The following is a 20,037-nucleotide window of genomic DNA, read 5'->3' as shown; positions in this document are numbered from 1 at the left end:
CACACGCAAACGTAAAAAATGCAACCACTTGCTTTTGGCAATGTAACATAAACCTCCAATCCGCTTGCAAAGCCGTTCGCAAATTTGCATGCAGCTGGAGGCGCTTGCAAAGTCACCTTTCTATGATTCATCGATGAGAATGAAGAAAAAGCCATAGAGTTATCAATGGAATTTCCTAATACTTCTATGACATCATGTTCATAGATCTACCGGTGAAAAATTTATTTACATGTAATACATTTTGCAATTTAATACATTTTGTATATTATACAATTAAATAATCTTTAGGGGGCGGTGGCAAATCAAATTGTGTCTTAAGGGGGCGATGGTTAAAAAAAGTTTGAGAAACACTGCTCTACATGGTATGGGGCCTGGTTGCTTTAGGGACTGCCTGCTTCCATAATATCTGCTCAGCCAATTGGATCCTACAGATTTGATGCTCCCTGGGTTCCATCAATTAAATGTCATCCATCAGGACCCCGAAAGCAGGCCTTCTTGGAAGCAGTGCCTACCCTCTGGAAAGCAGTTCCCCCTGTGATCCAGATGGACCCCACTCTACTGTTGTATAGAAGAGCCATAAAAACCTGGCTCTTCCCCCAGGCTGTTCACCTTTGAGAAATGAAAGTAAAGCACCCTGTTTCTTTCCATCTGGTCTATTGTTCTTGCCATCTTTTATTAGCTTTATTGCAATTGCTTGTTTGATTGCTGTGAGACTCTCATTATCATTGGGCATTGGGTGGCATACAAGTTTAATAACTCATCAACTTTTTATATAGCTGGCTGACAATTTATTTTTCTTGGAAAAGCAGATTTAGGGAGGAGGTTGTTGACTTGCCATACCAAACACTATTTTCTTTTTTCTTAAATAGAAAAGGTGAAACAGAGAGATGGCAGGGTATTTGTGATACATAACAGCATGTTCTTATGAAAATCTTTTGGGACATTGTCCCGAGCTATTAAGACAGAGGAAGCAGCACAAGGATTGCTCTTTTTTGCTATATCTTCAGTAAACATTTTCTTTCTCTAATTAATTAAAAAAACCATTCCCAGCCCACATTCTGACCTGGTTTGTACATTATATTAACAGCTTTCCTGCATGAATTATATATAGCAGCTATTAAGGGCTTCATTGCCCCGCTTCCCCTGAATATTTGCATGCCATTAATATGATGTAGTTCTTCATATGTGTGTAAACTGGCTTTTCCATTTCCACTTCCTGAAGTTAAAGAAACAGGAGAACAGGTTTTCCTAGAAAACCACACATCTATAGCATCATTCAAAGGGCCAGTGATTTAAAAATATTTTTATTTTCTTAGAAGGCAGTATCTGGGGTTAGATATAATAAGATCAGTTTTAAAGCACATTGTAATTCCTTTCCTTTCCCTTATCCTCTCCAAGATACAATGGTCTCCAAGAAATCTAAATTCTTCTCCCATCACACAGATACACACACACACACCCAAACTAACCCTCCTTTCTCTTTCAAACCCTTTCAGAGTTTTACTGAGCCAAAGATCAAAGTCTGCTGTCCATTCTCCCCTCTGTACAGGTAGTTCTCGACTTACAACAGTTCATTTAGTGACTGTTCAAAGTTACAATGGCACTGAAAAACATGACTTATGACTGCTTTTCACACTTACAACCATTGCAGCATCCCCATGATCACGTGATCAAAATTCAGATGGTTGGCAACTGGTTCATATTTATGACGGTTGCAGTGGCCTGGGGTCACATGATCCCCTTTTGCAACCTTCCAACAAGCAAAGTCAATGGGGAAGCCAGATTCACTTAACAACTGGCAAGAAAAGTCATCAAATGGGGCAAAAAAACCCACTTAAAATGTCTCACTTAACAACTGAAATTTTGGGCTCAATTGTGGTCATACATCGGGGACTACCTGAAATTATAACAGGATTGAAATTGAAGTAAACTGGGAATTTGGGTGAGGGAAAAAACTAGTAGATTATATTTTCCTTCTTTGTTTGGGATAGTTGTATAGCCAAATACACGTTCCTTGTTTTTCAAATCTTTTTCTTTTTTCTTTTTGGCAAACAACTAATTGTACAAATATATATTAACCACTTGATTGGCATAGTAAGTCTGACCTGGAATGGAGGACAGATGTTTTCATGAACTGATCAGTTTTGGAACAATTAAGGTCTAAACTTTGCTGGAATCTGCCCAATGATACAGACAAAAATAGAGTAGGCCACAACTCAGGATGTTCATAGTTGTACAGAATGATCAGTGCTAAAGGATGCCCTTTTTATTCTGCTTCATCGAGGGCTGGTTAGTGGTTGGACACTTGTGTAAAGGACTAAGTGACTGTATGGTAAAATTTAGCATACTGGCTTAACCTCAAACCAAAATGTTAGTTTTCAATGAGCATAGCTAACCCTTTTAAATTTTTGCATAATTACAGATAAAATCAAACTGGGAAGCATTTAACAATGCAAAGTTAAAAAAGAAAGAAAGAAATGATTATATTCCACTCTTTAATGAATAGAAAAAATAAAACTAATCCTATTGAGTGATTATTTCTAAAATTTGAAAAATTAAAAACAAGCATCTCATCTACAGACTGGATTGTGAATCCTGTCACAAACTAATAATAACAGGACATATATCATTTCACAAATTATTTGCAGGTACATAACTTACAAAAAATACTAGAATTGATCTTGCTAACTTCAGAAAACTTCCTGTTCTTGTTTTTTTCTTGCTTCTCTCATTCCCATGTAACTCCAAATCACATTTAATTTGACATTATAGAAATCTATTCTAGTATTATTGCCATCGATTTTCCCAAGTTGTAAAATAGGATAATTTTTAAAAAATAATTTTATCAGAATTAGTAACTATCCTTTCAAAATTAAAAGTTCCAATAGGCTGTGAAGATCTGGACGGGATAAAAAAAAAGCTCAGACTAAATTTTATAAAGATGGAGTTGTTTGCATTCCATTGATACAAGAGTAATCTACTAACATTGGGTTTGATAGTTGCTCTGAATAGGATTATACACTTCCAAAGGAAGTTGCTTTGTGTCCTAGGGTTCTCCTCAGGTCCTGTTTAAACAGCAAGTAGAAGTAATGGCTAAGCCTTACACAGCGTAACTGATGCACTAGTTGTTGCCCTACCTGGGCCACGTTGTTACAGTTACAATAACGCATGCTTTGATCAACAATTAATCAATTCTGCAACATAAGCTAAATGGGGTAATTTTAGAAATTACCTGAAACTACAACTGACACAAAAAGTTTGACTAAACTTCTGATAAAGACACATCCATTTGGCTAAAATAACATCTATTTTAGAATCATTGCATCCATTGCCAGAATTCAGAAAATTAATAATTACCTTTAAATCCTTTAATAGTCATTTATAACTTCAGGATACATCAGGTAATGCCTTAACAAAATTGAATATTCCTCTTTGGTCTGATCAAGAGAGGGCCTGTTGCAGGTTTCCTCTCTTTGCAAGATACATGTGGGTTAGGCTTGGCAATTGGTCCTCATTTTATGAATGCTCTCTGCCAAGAGGTATAGATGGCCCCTACTCTAGTGGTGTTTTGAAAACAAGCCAAAGTATAATTGTTCCAGTAGGCACTTGACCCTTTGATTAGATTAACTGAATGGTGCACATAATGTGCTAGAGTTTCATTGATGATTTTTTAAAAATTACATGGACTTGAGTTTTATAAATATTTTTTATCTCTGGCTGTTTTATCCTATCAAAGTCACTTTTTTGTCTACATGTATGATACATGTCTGAAACAACAGATGGAAGCTAATCAAGGAGAAAAGCAACCTGGAATTAAGGAGACACTTCCTAACAGTGAGGACAATTAACCAGTGGCACAGCTTGCCTTCAGAACTTGTGGGCGCTCCGTCACTGGAGGTCTATGGAGATTCTCAGTCATCCAGGTCATGCTGTCCCAAAGATGCTTTTTTCAGTAGGCAAAGACCAGTTGCCAAAGTCTTTGGTTCATCACTAGAGGTTTTTAAGGCAGTCACTTGTCTGAAATAGTACAGGGACGTCTACTTGAGCAGGGGGTTGGACTAGAAGACTTCCAAGGTCCCTTCCAGCTCTATTGTTCTCATCTTTTGTGGGAAATGGATGCTTTATATTCAGTGTTAACACCCTTTATAATAATATCGCTAACAGGTTAACAGAAGGCAAGAAGTTCACTGTCTAATTCAAAAACTTCCCATCTGGCATCTTGTATTCTGAATCTAACACAAGCGCAGAAAAAGGCAGGACAGCCTTGTAGGCAAAATAGGCCATTTCTCGATCAAACAGCCGTGTGCAATTTAAAGGGCCACTGGAATTGGGCTCCCAGAGTCTAGAGGTAATAATTGCAGCGACTTCGCCTTCCCCAAATACGGTCTTCCAGAAGTATTAGAATCTGGGTAGGAATTTGAGATCTCGTATTTCGACCCATCTAAGGCCGTCAGGTTGAAAAAAAGGAATGCAATAAGCTGCATTTTGGTTTTTTGTTACAGCGTATTGAGACGTCCTGAGCACGTTTCAAAGTTTACCTAACTTTTCGTTATCAAAGAACCTGCGATTGCATTCTTTTCTAATACTTTCCGATCATTCTGGCAAAAAAAAAAAAAAAAAAAAAGCCAGGCGCTTTGACCACCGAACGCTGTTAATGTTACTTTACAGATGCTTTCGCCTCCAAAAGGAAGGAATAAAAATCGCATCCTCCGAGTTTCGTTTCCCAGCATTTCGTAGCGCGCCTAGAAGTGTTTTTCTCTTTAATCAGGGAGGATTGAAGAGAGCTGTTCTCGTGAAAGACTGCCACTGCGCAGGCGCAACGTTGATTTTAAGAAGGGGGGCCGCGAGGGGTGTATTGCACTGGGTCCTGTTCGTTGGCGTCGCCCGCCTCTTTCTCCAGCCTAAACGCCCCGCCTCAGATGCCGTTGCCGCCCCTCCCCCTCCTCTTCTTCCAGGCGCGTGTCTGACGGGCCGTCGGAACCGGCTGTGAGGCAGGGCCGGATGGATGGATCCCCGAGTTGCCTGGATCCAGCCCGAGCAGAAAGGCCCCGCCAATGCGCTCTGGATGCAGATCTGGGAGACCTCGCAGGGCCGGACCGGCGGCGGCTCTTCGACGTCCTCGCCGTCTGCGCCTGCCTTCCCGCCGACGGCCTCCACCCGCTATTCCTTCTGTCGATTTAGCCCGCTGGCGTCGGTGGCGGCTCCTCCACCGCCCCGCTCGGAGGCCTCCATTGCTGCTGGCGGACCTCTGTCGTCTCCTCAGCTGATCTCCAAGCCGGCTTCCCTGCGCCTTCTCCCTGCCGCCCAGAGCGCGGAAAGACGAGCGCCGCGCCTGCTGCTCCTCCAGAAGGCCCCGTCGGTGTCCCTCTCCTCCTCCTTCTCCTCTTCGTCCTACTCCTCGGCCGAGTCTGGCGCTGACAGTCCCGGCGGTGGGTCTTCCTTGTCGCCGTCCTGCGTCCGGCCCGGACTTGGTGGGCCGCCTCCGGCCTCTGGCAAAATTTTGGCAGGCACCGCTGAAGCGGATTCAGTGAATCAAGAGCTGGAGGAGGAAGAAAGGCAGGCCCCGCGGGCCTCCGGCGTGGCCGTTACCACCCCCTCCTGTCCCCAGCCCCATTACTACCATCACCACCACCAGTACCACCCGGGACGCAGGAAACGAGAGAACAAGGCCAGCACGTATGGGATGAACTATCTGCTCTCGAGCGGCTGTGTCAGCACCGTCCGCAGAGGGACCGGCCCAGCTGGCGAAAACGGCCCCTGCTCTCCAGCCCAGGCCGGCTGCGCCCTGGCTCTAGGCACGCCTTGGAAAAGTAGGCAATACAGCTCAGGTATACAAGGGTGAGTATCGGGTTTTTCCAACCCTCGCACAGTTTTGCCCTTTCAGTTGCCCTATACCGCTACCCTGATTTTCCGAATTGAGGCGAACAGAGTCGGATGTGGTCAAGGAAGTAGGGGAACGGACTTCCTTAAGCGAAATCCTAGACAAGAAGGTTCAGTTTGCATGGGAATAATGGGATTGTGATGGAGAGAAAGCTAGTTTGTCTCTCTGGGTTGTTCTATAGATAGTATTTAAATGTTGCTGTTTGTCCTGTAGATAAATTTTAGTACTAATAAGAGTTGGGGAAATACTTTTGGAGCCAGAATTTGAATAGGAAGAGGTTGGCTTGGTCCACTATACTTCTCAATTCAAGATTCTGTTCAGAAGGCATATGAAATTTTTATAAGCATACAGGTAGTCTTTGACTTACAACTGTAATGGAGTCTGCCCGTCACTGTCATAACGTGTGATGATTGTACTTTAGGGTTTCATGTGACTTGACATTTTTTTGTAGCAGTTGTTAAGGGAACCCATTTTTTTCTACCCTGAATTTTGGCCAAAAATTGGATGTGAACTTTGATTTTTGGCAAAAATGTGAATTGTAATTGTGTGACACTAAGACGCTGAAAATGCGAACTGGTTGATGAACTGTGACCATATGACTGTGGGAAATGGCCATTGGAACATGGGAATTGGGAGAGTTCTCACAACTTTGATCCTAACTTAAGGGCTACCTGTATTTAATATGATGCCTAAAATCATATTAGGCTAAAAACTAACTAAAATAATTAGTGGTTGCTTTTAAGTAAAAAACCCTAGGTGTTATACCTTGCTTTTTTTTTGAAACATAGAGTCAGGAATAATGTTTTACGTGTAGTTTTAAATGTAATTAAAAGTGTAAATATATTTTAAGTATAATTCCTGAGACACTTTGAATACCTAACTAGCCAAATGAACTTTTGAAAATTCTAATTTGTATTAGAAAGTTCAGTATGGGTAAAAAGTAAAATATACAATGCCTTCACAGCAGTGGTGGGTTCAAATTTTTTACAACCTCTTCTGTAGGTGTGGCCTGCTTTGTGGGAGTGGCTTGCTGGCCATGTGACTGGGTGGGCGTGGCCAACTTGTAAAATGTGGTGAAACTCACTTAACAACGCTCTTGCTTAGCAACCAAAATGTTGGCTCAGAAACTCTGGCATTTGAAGCACGCAAGTCTTAAAGCTGTCAAGTTACAAGACCCTTGCAACCCCTAACCCTTTAGAAAAAATACCCCCAGGGGTGTACAAATTTGACAGTTTTAAGACTTGTGGACTTCAACTCCCAGAATTCCTCCTACAGTCATGTTGGCTCAGGAACTCTGGCATTGAAGTGTACAAGTCTTAAAGCTGACAAATTACAAGACCCTTGCACCCCTAACCCTTTAGAAAAAAATAATCCCAGGGATTTTCACACTTGACAGCTTTAAGACTTTAAGGTTTAGATAGGACTCTTAGAGGCGGGCAGGGCAATTGGTGAGCCAGCCAATCAGTGAGCGGTGGGCGGGGCAAGCGTGCAGACAGGTGGGGGAGGGAGCTGGAACCGGTTCTAATCGGCATGGTAGATTTGTGGAACCTCTTCTATAGAAGAGGCTAGAACTGGCAGGAACCCACCCCTAGCTTTACAGGAATGTGATCCAAAGCAAACTTTTACTAAACTTTGGGTGTCATAAAAGTTTTAAGTTATTATAATTGGTCACACTGTCAACCAGATAGTTAGACTAGATTTGACATTTGAGTCGTTCCCAAGAACCTGGGATATGCAGATGTTATTGTTTGATGGTGTAAAAAATATTATCCAGGATGTAAGCTATTCCAAATAAAGCTGTCTTTGCAATTAACTGATGGTGTTTTGTCAATGCCGATTGTATTCAAGTGGCGCTCCAGATGATTTCAGATTGCATCGAAGGGTGTCTATTACTATTGCTATTATTAAAAATAAAATAATAAATAACATGCTAGGTCTGTAAGTGTAACCACAAAAATTCATATTTATTGGTTATTTAATAATTTCATATGATAGCACAGCTTAGATTCTGTGTGGCATACATCAATTTAAAATGTTTTAATTCGGGAAAGAAAAAAAATTGAGACCCAATTAAAATTCCAGCTGTAGTGGGATCTTCTATTATCCTGTCCCCAATATGCAAGGAAAGCAATTTTTTAATATATTTCCCAAAGCCAACAACATTGGGACTAAATATATGCTGGAAGAAGGAGGAGGATAGGTGCTGTACTGGAAAAGGCATACCTCTTATGTGCTATCAGATGTCATTGTTTCAGTGAAGGAACCTGAAGTGAGCCCTTCCTGTGAGAACATGTGAGACAATAGAAGGCAATCTGAAAAAGGTGGTCCTGCAGTAACCTAGTTCCCCTGTTACATAGGGCATTATGTGTGATTACCAGTAACTTTCATTGGACTCAGGAGCCTAGTGGGAGATAGAGCAGTTCATGAAGTAGTTACCGGTGTATAAGACACAGCCAAAAATGGGTGGAAATGTCTGAGCATCTTATACCGCAAATGTTGCCAAAGCCTCCCCCACCCCCCACCCTTTGGCCTTCAGCACAGCCTGATTTAGCATGAGCAGCTGATTGGCAGTTGGATCTGCCTCCTGGAATGCCACCTATCAGCTATTCCAGGCTGTAAGGATCACTGCCGCCTATCGCTGCCTCTATGTGCCCCATTTTCAGCCTCCACATGTCCCATTTTCAGCCTCCATGTGTCCCGTTTTCGGCCTCCATGTACCTAATTTTCAGCCAATTCCAGGCAGCAGGGATTGCTGCCTATTCCCGCCGCCTGTAATGGACCCAAAATGGGGCACTTGGAGGCTGAAAATGGGGTGCGCAGAGGCCAAAAATGGGCTGCACAGAGGTGGTGATGGGCAGAAATGGTGATGGGTGATAGCAGCCATCCTCGCAACCTGTAACAGCTGATAGGCGGTATTCCGGGAGGCAGATCCAACCACCAATCAGCTGCTCGTGCTAAATCAGGTTATGCTGAAGCTGACTGCTGTTTGCTGCAAGGAGGCAAATTGCTGGGAGGCAGAGGCAGATTTTTTTTCTTGTTTTCCTCCCCAAAAGCTAGGTGCGTCTTATAGTCCGAAGCATCTTATAGTCTGAAAAATACAGTAAGAGGATGTACTGAGGTATGTCCACAAGTACCTGTGCAGCTTTATTGTGGAATAATTGTAGCTTCTGGATAGTTTATAAGAGTAGTGCCATGTTCAGTGAATTGCACTAATTTGGCAGCAATAAAGCATGACTGACCATAAACAACTTGCCAAATCAGGAATGTATAATTGGTACTCTCTGGGCCACAGCTGTCATCCACGCAAGCAAAAACTAAACGAGTTTTTGGGAGCTAAAAGAGGTCCCAAATTATATGCAATTTTAAGTGGGGAGGTAAAAATCCCCACTTAGGATTCCCCCAATAAGGAAATATCTCCATTAGAATTAGGGGCTTCAACCACTTGGTCTTTTACTAGAGTTGAGCTGAAGCCTGTTCTCGAAAGGAGCTGACGTTTCACAGGCTTTTGACAAGGATGACCGGATTCCCCTTGGACTGTTAGTTTGATTCTTTTTCATTCTGTATGTTTCTTTTATCTTCCTTGCCATCTTTTATTTTGTTTCTTGCTGTATTTTTCTGTTTTTGATACTTTTTCGTATGAGCTGTCCAGAGTTGTTGAGAGATGGCAGGCATGGGCATTTAATAAATAGTTTAGATTAGCCCTAGAGAGAAGAGTACAGGTAGTCCTTATTTAACAATGGTAATTGGAACCAGGAACTCCGTTGCTGAGCAATTTAGTTGTAAAGTGCAACATCACGTAACTTTTCCACTTTTGTTAAGCATATTCTGCATTATAATTAAGTGTGAATTTACAAGTCCATTTTTAACCTCCCAATGGCTTCCCCATTGATATTGCTTGCCAGAAGCTGGCAGTGAAAGTCATAGATGGCAGTCATATGACTGTGGGACATTGCGACCATCCCAATTGTGAGCCAGTTGCCAAGCAACAAAATTGTGGTCATGTGACTCTGGGGAAGCTGCACTAGCCACAACTTCAAGGACCAGATACAAGTCTCCTCATTCAGTGCCATCATAACTATAATTGTTAAGGAACAACTACGTGTAATATAACATTTGATACGGATATTGCATTCAATAATGTTTTGAACAAATTCATAATAAATTACTTTCTTATACTTCTTAATTTCAATGCAACAGCATATTTCTCTTGAATTAATTTTAATATGCTTAAAACAATTTGCCATCATTTCAACATTTTAACAGAATTTAGTTCTCTTATTCTAAAGGAATGGACTTCCGGTTTGTCCATAGGGCCGTTTTTTGCCTTCTAGAGCCTTCAGGAGGCTTCCCTGAAGGCTCCAGAGGGCGAAAAACGGCCCTACAGACAAACCGGAAGTCCATTGCCGAACTTCTGGTTTGCCCGTAGGGCTGGATTTTCACCCTCCAGAGGCTTCAGGAGTTTCCCTGAAGCCTCCAGGGAGCGAGAGAGGCTGTTTTTGCCCTCCCCAGGCTCCTAGTAAGCCTCTGGAGCCTGGGGAGGGTGAAAAAAGCATGCCAAAAGCGGGGGGGGGTGTCGCACACGTCCCCCCTGCGCTCCCCTCGCTTTTGGCACGCCATCCAAAAAGGGTTAGCCATCACTGCCCTATATAATACAAAAATGTTAAAACTAAACAATGTTTCAAAAAGTTGCAATTCTAAAAACAACCATAATAGCAATCAAAGTCTACTAAAAGAGACAGTGTCTTAAGTGCAGCCAAAAGCATTGGTAATTAAATCTTTAGTTGACTGAATAATGTATATTCATTAATATAACTAGGATAGGAAAGGAATTCCATAATCAAAGCAACTGTATCAAGAATATCTCTCAAGTTTATGTCAACTTTATATTATTCTCTCTCCTAAAACAGCCAAAAGAACGGTACATTAACAATACACAGTAAACAGTGTTCCTTAAAAACAATTGAAGGATCCTTGGTGTTCTCTGAGCTTGCTTGTTTTCTAGCAGATGTTTCATTACCCAAACTAAGTAACATCATCAGTGCTAATAAGGAGTGGGGTGCTGTCAGTTTATATTCTAGTGTCTTGCCCTGCCAGTGTTAAAAACAATTTAATATAAACTTGAAGCAATAAAATACTCTCATATTAAACAACACTGTAAACTATTGAGAGTTCAACAGCTACCTATCAGGCCAGTTAAAACTAATTCAGGACTGTAATTTGTTTTGAACCTAGACAATACTTTATTAAGAATGTTCTGAATATATAGAGCCATTATCCCCTAAAACATCGTCCTAAGAAGATGATAAATCAGTTGCTATGGTAAACAAATGTGATGAGTTTAAGTAATAATGTTTAAATTAAATATGTGCTTGAGTACATGTATGATTCCTTATGCACAGTGTAGGAGTGTCATAAGATTTTTGCAAGTATATATGTATATGTCACTGCATTTGTAACTCTGGTAAATAAATGTATTGGTAGCACCAATCATATTCCTCATGCTCATGCAAATTGATGCACTTGAAAGTAAATGTACAAAGCAAATTACAACATTCTGTGATTTTTCTTTGGACATATAATCCAAATCTGAATGTGACATCCCCAGTTTGTATTTAATTTTTTGAAGTAGCTGTCTCATATTTTATCCATGGCCTAGATTCTTATTGATTTCCAGTGCAAGCTACTGTTGAGTATTAACAGACCTAGCTACAGGTAAAATATATTGTTAGTTTAACATAGTGCTACCTTTCCAAACCATATTGTTGGTGCATCATACTGAGATATTTAGCTGAGGAAAGGTCAGTAGTGCCTGTAAGATTGTGATAAGATGGGCGGCCAATACATTTTACAAATAATAAGTAAAACTTAATGCCAACTTCTATCAAAGTATTTGTTTGCTTATCATATTCTGGCTTTTTTATATGCATAAAACTGGGTCTCTGGAAGAAGTTGATTAGAACTGAATGAGAATTTTCTTGGTTGCTGAAGATGGACTTCTCAAAATCATTAAGGAAACCTACCTAGAAAAGTAGGGCTACTATCTTCCTCTTTCATGGTGGAAGTCCTCTGCTTGATGTAGAGATACATACATGGGTAAACGGATCTAAGAGAAGCTTAATTATGCCAGTACAAGTAGTCCTCGATTTGCAACAGTTCATTTAGATACTATTGGAAGTTACAATGGCACTGAAAAAAGTGACTTATGACAGTTTTTCATAAAACTGTTGCAATATCCCTATGGTCATGTGGTCAAAATTCAGACATTTGGTACTTGATTCATATTTTTTATGATTGCAGTGTCCTGGGGTCATGTGATCACCTTTTGAAACCTCTTGACAAGTAAAGTCAATGGAGAAGCCAGATTTATTTAACAGCCGCATTACTAACTTAACAATTGAAATGATTCACTTAACAACTGTGGCAAGAGGAGTTCCGGTTCCGGCGGCAGCGGCGACGGGCAGCTCTTTGCCCGCTCCGGCTCTCCGGTGGGCTTCCCCACTCCTTGGGGGGCACAGGACACCCCTCAGAGGGGTCCTGCCGGAGGGGCGGCATCGCGGGGAGCTCCTGCATCGGCGGCGGCCGGCGGGAGGTCTCTCGCGCGCCCAAGGCACCGGGGAGCTAGATCGGAGGGCGCCTCGCGTTTCTGCGCTTCGCGCCTCGCTAAAGCCGTCGGGAGAATGAAGCAAGTGAAGGAAGCAGCTGCGGTGCGGTGAGGCTGCTTCTCTCTTCATGCCCTATTTTGCACAAAGAACTAGTTAGCTTTCTTTAAATAACTTTCGGAGTATTCTGGAGGCGCGGCTGGAGGGAGGGGGGTTTCCCCCCCCCTTGGATAAGCGGCGAGGAATAATCTTGCTCTCAGCCCCCGGGGAAGGAGGAGGGGGGAGAGCCAACGAATGAAGCCTCACCCAGGTTGGATGATTTTCTTTGCAATTTAATTTCACTATTTACTGAGATTTGAGGACCTTTGGAACTTTTTAAAACTTTGATATGCCTCTGTGCCCAAAACTGGCAGGGCAAGATGGCACACTTCCGTTGTCTTTATGAACTGTGAAACCTGACTCCACCTTTAAAATTCAGGCTTCCGGTCTTTGTCTCCGTGTCTCCCAGAGGAATCTCTTGTGGATTGGTCTTTTTGAACTTTCTAGGGGAAACCTTTCATCTATTGCCAGACTTATTAGAGAGATTCTCTTCTGCCTGGTTCTTCTGCTCCCGGACCTCACCTGGCTACCCTTCTTTTCTAACTGTTTATCTTATATATGGACTGAACTTCTAATGTTATAAAGGATGGCATCCAAAAGACCACCTCCTGGGAAATCTGGCTTTGCCACATCTGCTCCAACATCTGTAACATCCAGTCCAGCCACACAGTCCAAGATAACAGAACTGATGCAACCTAAGACTATAGAGATGGACTTTCAACAAATGCTTCAACAAATTTTACAGGGCCAGGAGGAAATCAAGAAACAGCTAAGGGAAATGAAAGATGAAATTAAAGAAAATCAAGCCCAAATTTATAAGAACTCACAGAGACTGGATCTTGTGGAAGGGGGGGTGGAGGAGGTGAGGGGGGGGGTGGAAGCTGTGCAGAAAGGGAACAAAGATCTTGACATCCAACAGATGAAATTAGAATTTGAGAGAATGTCCTATTATCTTAGATTTCAAAATGTTATAGAAGAAGATGGGGAAAATATAAGGGACATCATGACAAACATTCTGGCTGACTACACACACAAAGAAAAACAACAGATGGGGTGGGATATAGATCTGGTTTATAGAGTGAATTCAGCTTACGCTAGAACACACAATGTACCCAGGGAGGTTCATATTAAATTTCTTAGAAAAAGCACAAGAGATGAAATTCTGGGTGTACAAAGGGGGCAAGCATTGATATATCATGATATGGAGATAACCATTCTGAAGCAGATCCCTAAGAAGATTAGAGAAAAAAGAAAAAATTATTCGCAATTAGCGAATAAATTATACCAGAAAGGGGTGTGGTTTAGATGGTTGATGCCTGAAGGTATGCTGATATTCTGGGAGGAGACAAGAATTAGAATTAATTCACCCATAGAGGCGCAGGCCTTTATGGAAAAAAATAAAACATTCCTAGAGAAACCACCAGATACCACAACGGACACGCAGGACACGGGAGGGGCCAGAGCTCTGCCGGTGGAGGGAGATGGGGCAATAGCAAGAAGACTCAGATCACAAAAATAAACAAGAAAATCATATTATTATAAACTGACCGAAAGTGAAAATGGAATTATATTTGGATTTTATACTGTAATGTTTAATTTGATTGAATTTAATAATAGAACTAATATGCTGACTGTAATCAATTATATACTAATGCATTATATTAAATGTATACTATGGGTATGGAGGGAGGGGGGCCTCACACACTTTGCAACTGCCAAAATTTGTATACCTGTCCATTTACCCTTTTCCCTATAAATCTTGAAAAACCAATAAAATTTTATTATAAAAAAAAAAAAAAAAAAAAAAAAAAAAAACAACTGTGGCAAGAAAGGTAAAAAAATTCTTTCCACAGTTCTTTACTATAACCATTTTCCTATCTCTTCTACCAGATATTACTGGCAAACATTTATTACTTATTCTTCATACTTCACTAAACTTTTTATTTCTAAATTTATACCCATTGTTTAATAGTAAATTGCTTTTCCAGGCAGAAAAGCTATTTATACTATTATATTTTTATTATTTAACTAACAATAAAAATACAATAGCATAAATAACATGATAAAACAAGACCTAACAGCAGAGGTAAATTTCCAGGATAGTAAATAGAAATGGCTGTCAATTATGGACCGTTGATTATAGATTAAATGGACATGAAGTATGTAAAATCTGGCATTAAACTGTAGTATTAACATAGGAGATGTTGCTTGTTTTCTATCCAGATCAGGCACTTAGTTATGTCCACATTATTGTAATCCAGTCCAATCCAGTCCTCTTGCAACACTTAGCCGGGCAAAAAGTGGGCCACATGGAAGACCCATGTGGCCCGTTTTTGGCTGGCGGAGTGATGCTGGAGGCTTAAAAAGTTTTTAACTTTTTAACTTTGCTTTGTGGGGCCCGTTTTTGGGCAGCAAAGCTGCTGCAGGAAGTAAAAAAAATGGGCAGTGGGGGGTGCACATCCCCACCCCGCAGCCCGTTTCGGTTGGCAGAGGCACTGTGGGCCGGTGCTTTGACATTTCCAATTTGGCTCCACAGGCCAGGTTTAAGTACCCCATGGGCCGAATCCAGCCTGCGGGCCTTGAATTTGACACCCTTGCTCTAAGCAACCATGGCAAACCTCTTTCTTTTGTTCATAAAGAGCCATCTATTTCCATTTCCACAAGTTTAGTAAATCCCATTCATCCTCATCACCTTATTCATAGGAAGACAGGCAAGTGGAGGAAGAAGGTTACAATTTCATGTTCAAATTGTAGCCTCAGCAGTATAAGTAAAGGTAAAGGTTCCCCTCGCACATATGTGCTAGTCGTTCCCGACTCTAGGGAGTGGTGCTCATCTCTGTTTCAAAGCTGAAGAGCCAGCGCTGTCCAAAGACGTCTCTGTGGTCATGTGGCCGGCATGGCTAAATGCCGAAGGTGCACTGAATGCTATTAACTTTCTACCAAAGTGGTCCCTTATTTTCTACTTGCATTTTTACATGCTTTCGAACTGCTATGCTGGCAGAAGCTGGGACAAGTAATGGGAGCTCACTCGGTTACATGGCTCTAAGGATTCGAATCGCCAAACTTCTGAACTTTCTGATCAACAAGCCCAAGATCACTTATTCCTGAGACCGATTCCTAGATTCAGGGTACTGTTTTTCCTGCATTCTACATCTTCACATTAGAAACTGTTTGGCGTTAAATTTTTTTTTGTCCAGTGATGCTTAATAAATTAGATACTTAACTTCAAGAAAGGGCAAAATAATAGCTTGTGTCTCGGGAAGTTCGGGTTAGGGCAACAGAGAGTAACCAAGGGGGAGTAAAGTAGAATCAGCCAAGATAAAAGCTTCATTAATAGCAAAAAAGTCAGATGACTATAGAATGGTCATCTGAAGTTTTAGCATTAAAATCCTGAAGGCAGTACTGATTTTCACAATAAGTGATTCTGAAAGAGAAGTGCTTATAGTCCCCAGAGAGTAAAAATTCCACTAGGAATCCTCGTGGAAAAAAACTGTAGCAATTTCAATTATCATCTGAATCTCAGGCTATGTTTATGTGTTCTCCCAGAAGACCTGGTAGAAAGTACATCAATAAATGAATAAGAAAAGCAAGAGAACATATGTAGCCCAGGGATGCTTTTAACCCGATTATCATATTGTATACAAATATTAATCATCATCATCAATGCAAATAAGTATAGATTTTGACCTATGAACAGGGAGCAAAATCCACACTCACATAGTCAATGTTACAGGGTGGATTTGATTTAAATCAAGTTGATTTAAATCACCAGTAAATTGAAAGTTAAAAGTAGGGAAGATGCTACTCCAAGAATCAGTCACATAGGAAGAAATCCTATCTATAGCTCTTTGTAGGAAAGCAAATAGAAATCCTCAATCATGTTTTCAAATTATAAAGATCAAAGCTTCTACCTTCTTTTGGATAGGAAGCAGAAAAGGAAATACATATTTCAGCTTCCTGTCTCAACAAAGCACTGTTTGCTAAAAATGGCAAAGACCAAGGAAAATATTCTTCAAGATGATATTATTACTCCTAAGGGATCACTTAACTGCAGAAATTCTGGCCTGCTGTCAGACCAGATGAGTGTTGGTACCCAGGCAGAATATGCAGTAGAGTTCATACAAATGAATATCACACATATCAAAGCTAAAGGTGAGGGATCTGAGAAAGATGGACAGTTAAGTGTGAAAAATGAAATAAAATAAAAGTCTCCAAGAACATTTCATGACAAATTGCATACCTCAGATGTCTTCATCATGTCCCACCCCCCCCCCCCACACACACACTGCTAAGAACAATAGATATTGGAAAGATTATCCTTAACTTTGGGTCTTAGAATAATATTAGGCATTGAAACTTAAGGATGAAAGTACTGAAATCAAAAGTGGAAGCAATCCTACTTCCTAGATTTGTAGGTTTGTTAGAGGCTTATATAAAAATCTCAATCAGAATCTCCCACTAGTGGTTTCATAGGTTTCATACAAGAGCGCTCTGTTTCAGTTCAGAATACATATACTTCTCAACTTATGACCCCAGTTGAGTCCAGAATTTCTATTGCGAAGCAAAGCAGTTGTGAGTCACTCCTAATTTTACAGCCTTTTTTTTGCCATGGTTATTAAACAAATGTATGCATTTGTTGAGTGAACCATGCAATTGTTAAGCAAATCTGGCTTCTACTATTGACATTTGCTTGTCAGACTTTCCCCATCTGGGAAGGTGTCAAATGACAATCATACTCTGACCAGGGTGGATAAAAATTGGTGATTGTTTAAAAGAAAATTAAAAAATATGACTTAAATGATTTAAATCAGATTTTTAAATTGGATTTTTATGATTTTTATCAAATTTATTTTAATAAAATGTTTTTGGAGTAAAAATCTATTTAAAGATAGTTTTCTATTTAAGATACGTTACTAATTTAGTTTATTCAGCATGAAATAGAACTTAGTTATACAGCATGAGGCTGTATATTCTGCAATATTTACATTTTTGGTAAACTCATTCAATGAATCCAAGCTCTGCAAGCTAAATCCGAAACCTTCATTTTGTTTGCAATTAAAGATTCTGACTACCTAGAGGAGTGACTCCTTACATTTAGAGAACACCTGTCATTTCAGATCCAACCAGCAGCGCCTGTTAGCGGGTATCCACTCACCTGTTGCCTGCTACATCCCTCACCTTTTTGTGTCACTGCCACATCACCAGCCATCCCATTAAAGTGAATGAGACTGTCGGTGAGTCAACAGTGGGTTAGAGGAGGAGCCGCTACAGGACAGAAATGACAGTTGCTCTTTAAAATTATGTTTTAAATTGACTTGATTTAAATCAAATCCATTCTGTAGCTATCATAAATATATGCTGGTTGACAAGTGCCCAAGGTTTGATCACATGACCGGGAAAGCTATGACAATCATAAGTGTAAGGAATAGTCATAAGTCAGTTTTTTTAGTGCTGTTGTAAAATTGAGTGGTCATTAAATGAATGGTTGTAAGTTTGAAGATTACCTGTGCTCATTTTCAAGCTGGCACAACCCCCCTCCCCCCAATATATTCCTTAAAGCAGTGACAGTTCTTATGTAGCATTTAAGAACACAGAAGACCATCTTTATATGTTGAATGCTTTTTGAAGCCAGGAAAGAAAGGCTAGTATGCAGAATGTTAGCATATCTGAAGCTGGCAAGGTTACAGAGCAAGATCACTGTAGTGATTCCCTCTCTCATTTCAGAATCAGATTACCAGCTGAACCCAGTTGCATATAACATTGCCAAGCAAGGTAATCCAATCCCTGCATTGGTAGGCTAGAGTAGTCCCAGGTTATTTGGCAGTGGGAATGCCACTTGGAACTGATCAGGAACCAGATGACCAAATATGCCAAGCTTAGGTGATTGGGAGGACGGCAAACTTCCAAGGTAGGCCAAGACTCATAGTGGATAATGATCTCATTATGAGTCAACAATGATCGTCAACAAACTAGAGCGGATGAAAATGTGTCTGACATCTGCAGAATTTTCCAAGAATATGGAGATATATTGACTTGTTCATGACAGTACACAATAGGCATGTGAAATGCTTCTTTTCTCAATTCCAAGACAACAGAACTGAGGGAATCAATGCCCTAGTGGTACCATGGTTGACAGGACAACTCATGCCTTATACAGCACTTCTCAGTGCCATTCAAATTAAGCTGTTTAGGAAATTCTAGTCAAATCTTTCTAGATCAGGAGGGCATGTTTCTTTTTTTTAAACAGCAGTAAACAGGAGTAATTCCTGAAATGTTCAGACATCCTATGTTCCAGTGAGACTCAAAGTAACAATAGCTATGCTAAAAATTAACAAAGCAAGCCCAAAACCTTAAAGTTCAACAATGGAAACCAACGAAAGGCCATTTTCTTTTAGATGGTTTGGTACATGTTTGAATGATGATGCAAAAGTCAGAAATCTTTGGTACTGATAATAGAGATCCCTGAATTATTGCAGTTTCTAAGGAGAGAGTTGAAGAAAAGGCTAGCAACAATCAGGCTGCAGATGCAGGCTTTAGATCTCGTCTGGTACCAACAAATAGCACCTTCCTCAGACAACCTTCATGTGAATTGCTTAGGCATGAATTTGTTTCATCCTCAGTCATCCTTGGTGAGCTACCATTTACTACACTGTACTCATTATTAGTACAGTACTCAAGTTCTTAATTTTCCTCTCAAATCCATTAGACAAAATCCCACCAACTTTGTTAAATCTGTTCTTTAGTATCCTTGGAGTGGTAAGAGATGGAATGCTTTCAGCTGGTGGGCTCCATGAGGACAAGTTTTCTGGTCTTTCTCCCTGCTTCATACCTCAAATGAATTTCCTTATTTCATTGAACACAAGAGATTATGTTTTCCAGCTTTTTGGTTCAAGGGGGATGAGTTTAGGCACTGAGGATCTAACAAAGTACTGTGGGGACATGAAAGACTGACAACTCTCTTGCAAACAGGATATCAGTAGTAATTAAACTTTCCTCTCCACAATTAACAGAATGGGTGAGAAAATGTCCTGTACTGGTGTTTACAGCTAACAAGATACTGCTCCCTTCCTGTACCACAACTTTCCAAAGAGCAATTATATATTTCACCTTGGAAATACTATTGTATTAAATATATCCCTTTTTTGTTTCTTCAATTTTTGATGAACAAGGACAATAGTTAAACTTACTGTGAAGGTCCTTACTGTTCACTGAAAGATGCAGATATTTAGGAGAGGAAATAGATTAGGAGATTATCCAAGCAGCAATATATGAGTGAATGTATTATGCTCATTGTTTTATGTTGTTCCCATGTATTTTATCATTTACAAGTAGAATATATAGAACATAGAAATATAGAGTTGGAAGGGTTCTTGGAGGTCTTCTAGTCCAATCCCCTGCTCAAGCAGGAGATCCTATACTATTTCAGACAAGTGGCTGTCCAGTCTCTTCTTAAAAGCC

At 40.5% G+C, this 20,037-nt stretch overlaps 1 protein-coding gene across 2 annotated transcripts in view; it reads left to right on the top strand.

Annotated features, from left to right (window-relative positions):
* Nucleotides 1-4,682: 4,682 nt before the first annotated feature.
* Nucleotides 4,683-20,037, top strand: part of TENT4A (terminal nucleotidyltransferase 4A) — a 40,005-nt gene continuing 24,650 nt past the window's right edge. The window contains exon 1 of one of the 2 annotated variants that reach the window (XM_081950769.1): nt 4,683-5,838. In XM_081950769.1, the coding sequence (XP_081806895.1) occupies nt 5,006-5,838 (833 nt within the window). In that variant the 5' untranslated portion in view covers nt 4,683-5,005. The remainder of the gene's footprint in view (nt 5,839-20,037) is intronic. The other variant, XM_081950768.1, reaches the window with a different exon arrangement.

This window comes from Natrix helvetica (genome assembly GCF_964273705.1).
Source record: "Natrix helvetica genome assembly, chromosome: 4".
Taxonomy (NCBI): Eukaryota; Metazoa; Chordata; class Lepidosauria; order Squamata; family Natricidae; genus Natrix; species Natrix helvetica.
The sequence above is the reverse complement of the archived record's forward strand: the minus strand, read 5'-3'. Positions and strand labels throughout refer to the sequence as shown.